At 34.5% G+C, this 6,000-nt stretch overlaps 1 protein-coding gene across 2 annotated transcripts in view; it reads right to left on the bottom strand.

Annotated features, from left to right (window-relative positions):
- Positions 1-235: 235 nt before the first annotated feature.
- LOC150091890 (acetylcholinesterase-like) overlaps positions 236-6,000 on the bottom strand; it is a 77,485-nt gene continuing 71,720 nt past the window's right edge. For both annotated transcript variants that reach the window (XM_090377362.1, XM_090377355.1), the window contains exon 4: positions 236-2,232. In XM_090377362.1, coding sequence (XP_090233488.1) covers positions 2,096-2,232 — 137 coding nt within the window. In that variant the 3' untranslated portion in view covers positions 236-2,095. The remainder of the gene's footprint in view (positions 2,233-6,000) is intronic.

Here is a 6,000-nt window from a genome sequence, read left to right as displayed (position 1 = left end):
AAGGAAACAAAACAAACATACATTCTGTGACAGTACATTATTTGCAAGAAGGAAAAAATGAGATATATTACAATGTCTTCAGTACTTCTTAATTTTACAAACTCTAACTTAGTCCGAGAGAGAGGGAGAATGAAAAAAAAAAAAAAAAAAAAGACAAAACAGATTTAAGGGAAATATCTTAATATTGGTACACATAAATTAAAATTGTTAAAAAGAAAATAACCATCTCATATTGGAGTGATATGTGAGAAAGAATGAAGGATACTTTAGTTATTAGGATTTTGTTTTTCAAATACACACCCTGCACTTCAGCAGTACCACACACACCATCTTATAAAATAATCTTCTAAGTTATCTCTACGAGTAGTTCCAGGATTTCTATTTTACAACAAAAAAGAAACGACTGCTTAAATCCAATTATGTGTACCAAACATCAAAAACTTTCCCTAATTTTAAAATGACCTTTTTTTTTGTCAACTTTACGTTTAACATTGAACATTACAAGGTGTAAAGTTAAGTTCCTGTGTTTAACATTTGCTGTTTTGAAAGGAGAGTATCGAGTATCTATAAGAGAATAAAGAGATTAAGGAACCGCGTAGTTACTTATCTCAAGTGCATATTTTACATGTAATTTTTAAGGAGACGTCTACAGCAATTTGATCAATGGCACAGACAAATAGAGGAGAAAAATACACTTTAAAACTCAAATAGTTTCTTTTGGTATGTATACACAACTCTACTGACACGTGACAGAAATTTTTGTGTCCATCGCACGTGGTACGTGTTTACTGTCGACTGCTATATAGACGGTTGAAGCTCTGCGCACTTTCAACTGCGATTTTTGCGCGCATGCGCTTCTGCTGGCAACACACCAGATTTCCATCCCTACTGTGATATGCAAATAAAATTGCGTCAGACTCATAATGATATGCATGATGCTGAATTCCACTCTGCACGCGCTTCATTCGGTAATTTCCAGAGCGCGTGCAAGATTCTGATATTATTCAGAGCGCCTGCAAGATTCTGTTAATTTCATTCAGAGAGCGTGCAAGATTCTGATTTCATTCAGAGCACGTGCAAGATTCTGTTAATTTCATTCAGAGAGCGTGCAAGATTCTGATTTCATTCAGAGCGCGTGCAAGATTCTGTTGATTTCATTCAGAGCGCGTGCAAGATTCTGTTGATTTCATGCTTCACTGATATGCGGGCCGCAAAATTTCACTTGATATGAGAGCCATAAAATTTCACTTGATATGGGGGTCGTAAAATTTCAAATTGAGCATTTTTACATCTGTTTCAATTCTCTTTTCATATCAGTTTTTCTTTATGCATGTTGAAACTTGTTGAAACAGGCCAAACAATGCTCTGCTGAAGTGGATAGAACATCGTAAGAATAGCACATATACTGCATATACATATTAATAAATACATATATTTATTAATTATATATTTATTATATATATTTGATATATACAATAAATATATGACCTATAATGCATATATATCATATTATATAATAATTAATATGATATATAGTTATATAAATAAATATATTTATTATTTATTTATAAGATTAACTCTGTTGAAAGGACATGTCCGTAGCACCTGGGAAAAGCGCCAGCAGTTATATGTAGTACATAAAACGTATGCTGTTCGTTGATATTATAAAGTATGCGCTTGATTGTTTGAAATCATTGGCTTGGTTGGATTCAGTAAAGCGGTTTCCACCCCTTGTTGAGAAGGGGTTATTGATTTGCCAGGAATTGCTGGGCAGAGACACACACACATAAATCGTAAATCTTCTGCAGTTCATTAAATGACAGATTGCGCAGATTCGAGAAATAGCTATCTATTCTATGGAAAAAAATAAATAAATAAAAAAAGTCTGAAATTATGAACACTGAGGATAAATTCTATTCTCATACATGATCAGCTTGAGCATTTCCTTCCAAGGAAATTTAGACATTGGGAAGGGAATTGTAAGCCATGATCCTTCGGATATGTGCATTAATTTCTGTTCATATGTGGGCTTCCTGTGGACAAATCTTTTCTCGCAGTTCCAAAGGAGTTAGGGTTATTCGAATTTCCACTTCTTTTAATAGAATGCCACCAGAACGACACGACTCAGCACATCCAATAATATTAAAACACCAAAAAAATTGATGGAACTCTGTTTCGAATTCCGCCAGGTGGCGCTGTTTGTACATTCATCGCTGGATCTGTTGAGATTCTCTAAAAATGGAAATAAAAACAAAACCAGTTACTAACACTTTCATTTTATTTATTATTATTTTGTTTTACGTTTGTCTTATTAAGTAAGAACATTCGGTACAACACCCCAGGCTTTGCTTCAGAGAATTTTCAAACGGGAACCGACAGATGTGATTATTAAATATCTCCGAATTACCAGTTTAGTGGGTAAAAGTAATCTCTTCCCCCCCACCCCTACCGGAGGCCATTTTTATGCAATATTAATATGCAAATTGATTTAAGCTAACAATTACAATTCGTGCACTATTTTTCACTTGCTTCTAGATATCAAATACGTTTGAATATAATTTAATAAACGGTCCAGTAACTGCTACTATCACTTTTTTTTTTCTTTTTTTTAATGACAGTGTAATATTTACAGAGCGCAGCGTCTCCTAGAGAGAAAAATAAATAAATTAAAATGCGAAATTTCGAAATTAAACACCTGCTGTTTTAATTTATCGTGAGGAAAACTTTTGTAACGATGGCCGAGTTAATTTGAATTTTCCATTTTAGCTTTCAATTAAGTTTTGCTCGGATTAATTTAAACAATCTTTATTTATTACGTTAAGTACAGAGACTTTCCTTGACACTTTTAATATTAATAATATATTTATCTCTTCGATGAAAGTTGTTGTTGTTAGCAACATTGCTATTTTTAATTTATCACCCTGGAACGATATAAAAATAATAAAATAGATGCGCAGATGCAGCATTTTGATAAAGTCAGTGCGCAGACAGCCACCTCTTTTCTGAGATTCAGTCAGTTCCAAGTAAACAAAGTTATAGTCGATTTTTTTTTAAATTAATTTATTTCTTATTTTTTTTGGGGGGGGAGGGGTCATTTTGTAGCGTCTTGTAGAAACGGAAATTAGCGTTTCGTATTTGAGTCTATGTCGTTTATTCTGTCTCTTTATTTCACTTCTTTTACAGGCTTAAAAAAACAACCGTGACGCGAGTGTTTACTTAGCTCCGTTATCGTCACAGCTCCAGAGAGAGAGAGAGAGTCTAAAAAAAAATCATAATAAAAAAAAATACAGATGTTTTGGAGAAGAAAAATTGAATCGCCTTTTTTTAAAGAGATTTCAATGATGTGTACAAAAACAGTTTGCAGGTATGAAGTAAAAGTAGTAGGAGTTAATTTGTAAGAAGGAAAAATGGTCGTCTCGAATGAAGATAGTAAAATAATCCGTGTTGCTTTTACTTCGTTCTTTTTTTTAAACCTCCAACTTTGCTTAAAGTTGAACTTGTTTTAATTTTCTAGCGGACAAGATTAATATCACTAGAAAGTCGTCATGCACACCACGAATCAATTTTTACTACTTTTTAAACTCTCTCTCTCTCTTTAAAATTCAAGCTCTCTTCAAACGATCATTCTCTCTCTCTTCAAACGATCATTCTCTCTCTCTTTAAAATGTCAAGCACTCTCTCTCTTTAAAATGTCAAGCACTCTCTCTCTTTAAAATTTCAAGCTCTCTCTCTTCAAACGATCATTCTCTCTCTCTTTAAAATGTCAAGCACTCTCTCTCTTTAAAATTTCAAGCTCTCTCTCTTCACACGATCATTCTTTCTCTCTTTCTCTCTTTAATCTTTCATTCTCTCTCTCTCTTTAAAATGTCAAGCGCTCTCTCTTTAATCTTTCATTCTTTCTCTCTTTAAAATGTCAAGCGCTCTCTCTCTTTAATCTTTCATTCTCTCTCTCTTTAAAATGTCAAGCGCTCTCTCTCTTTAATCTTTCATTCTCTCTCACTTTAAAATGTCAAGCGCTCTCTCTCTTTAATCTTTCATTCTTTCTCTCTTTAAAATGTCAAGCGCTCTCTCTCTTTAATCTCTCTGTAATCTTTCATTCTCTTTCTCTCTCTCTCTCTTTAATCTTTCATTCTCTCTCTCTCTCTCTCTCTCTCTCTCTCTCTCTCTCTCTCTCTCTCGCTCTCTTTAATCTTTCATTCTCTCTCTCTCTCTTTCTTTAAAATTTCAAGCTGTCACTCTTCAAACGATCATTCTCTCTTTAAAATGTCAAGCTCTCTCTCTTCAAGCGATCATTCTCTCTTTAAAATGTCAAGCGCTCTCTCTCTTTAATTTTTCATTCTCTCTCTCTTCAAGCGATCATTCTCTCTTTAAAATGTCAAGCGCTCTCTCTCTTTAATTTTTCATTCTCTCTCTCTCTCTCTTTAATCTTTCATTCTCTTTCTCTCTCTTTAAAATTTCAACCTCTCTCTCTTCAAACGACCATTCTCTCTTCAAAATGTCAAGCGCTCTCTCTTTAATCTTTCATTCTCTTCCTCTCTCTCTCTCTCTCTCTGTAATCTTTCATTCTCTCTCTCTGTAATCTTTCATTCTCTCTCTCTGTAATCTTTCATTCTCTCTCTCTGTAATCTTTCATTCTCTCTCTCTGTAATCTTTCATTCTCTCTCTCTCTCTGTAATCTTTCATTCTCTCTCTCTCTCTGTAATCTTTCATTCTCTCTCTCTCTCTCTCTCTCTCTGTAATCTTTCATTCTCTCTCTCTCTCTCTCTCTGTAATCTTTCATTCTCTCTCTCTCTCTCTCTCTGTAATCTTTCATTCTCTCTCTCTCTCTCTCTCTCTCTCTCTCTCTGTAATCTTTCATTCTCTCTCTCTCTCTCTCTGTAATCTTTCATTCTCTCTCTCTCTCTCTCTCTCTCTCTCTCTGTAATCTTTCATTCTCTCTCTCTCTCTGTAATCTTTCATTCTCTCTCTCTCTCTCTCTGTAATCTTTCATTCTCTCTCTCTCTCTCTCTCTCTGTAATCTTTCATTCTCTCTCTCTCTCTCTCTCTGTAATCTTTCATTCTCTCTCTCTCTCTCTCTGTAATCTTTCATTCTCTCTCTCTCTCTCTCTCTCTCTAAAATTTCAAGCTCTCACTCTTCAAACGATCATTCTCTTTAAAATGTCAAGCTCTCTCTCTTCAAGCGATCATTCTCTCTTTAAAATGTCAAGCGCTCTCTCTCTCTCTGTAATCTTTCATTCTCTCTCTCTCTCTCTCTCTGTAATCTTTCATTCTCTCTTTAAAATGTCAAGCGCTCTCTCTCTCTCTGTAATCTTTCATTCTCTCTCTCTCTCTCTCTCTGTAATCTTTCATTCTCTCTCTCTCTCTCTCTCTGTAATCTTTCATTCTCTCTCTCTCTCTCTCTCTCTCTCTGTAATCTTTCATTCTCTCTCTCTCTCTCTCTAAAATTTCAAGCTCTCACTCTTCAAACGATCATTCTCTTTAAAATGTCAAGCTCTCTCTCTTCAAGCGATCATTCTCTCTTTAAAATGTCAAGCGCTCTCTCTAATTTTCATTCTCTCTCTCTCTCTCTCTCTCTCTCTCTCTCTCTCTTTAATCTTTCATTCTCTTCCTCTCTCTCTCTCTTTAAAATTTCAACCTCTCTCTTTTCAAACGATCATTCTCTCTTTAAAATGTCAAGCGCTCTCTCTTTAATCTTTCATTCTCTTCCTCTCTCTCTCTCTCTTTAAAATGTCAAGCGCTTTCTCTTTAATCTTTCTCTCTCTCTCTTTAATCTTCTATTCTTTCTCTATCTCTTTAATCTTTCATTCTCTTTCTCTCTCTTTAATCTTTCATTCTCTTTCTCTCTCTTTAAGCTTTCTCTCTCTCTCTCTCTCTCTCTTTAATCTTCTATTCTTTCTCTATCTCTTTAATCTTCTATTCTTTCTCTATCTCTTTAATCTTTCATTCTCTTTCTCTCTCTTTAATCTTTCATTCTCTTTCTCTCTCTTTAAGCTTTCTCTC

This window comes from Mastigoproctus giganteus, chromosome 1, assembly GCF_048544385.1.
Source record: "Mastigoproctus giganteus isolate SK-2022 chromosome 1, ASM4854438v1, whole genome shotgun sequence".
NCBI lineage: Eukaryota > Metazoa > Arthropoda > Arachnida > Uropygi > Thelyphonidae > Mastigoproctus > Mastigoproctus giganteus.
The sequence above is the reverse complement of the archived record's forward strand: the minus strand, read 5'-3'. Positions and strand labels throughout refer to the sequence as shown.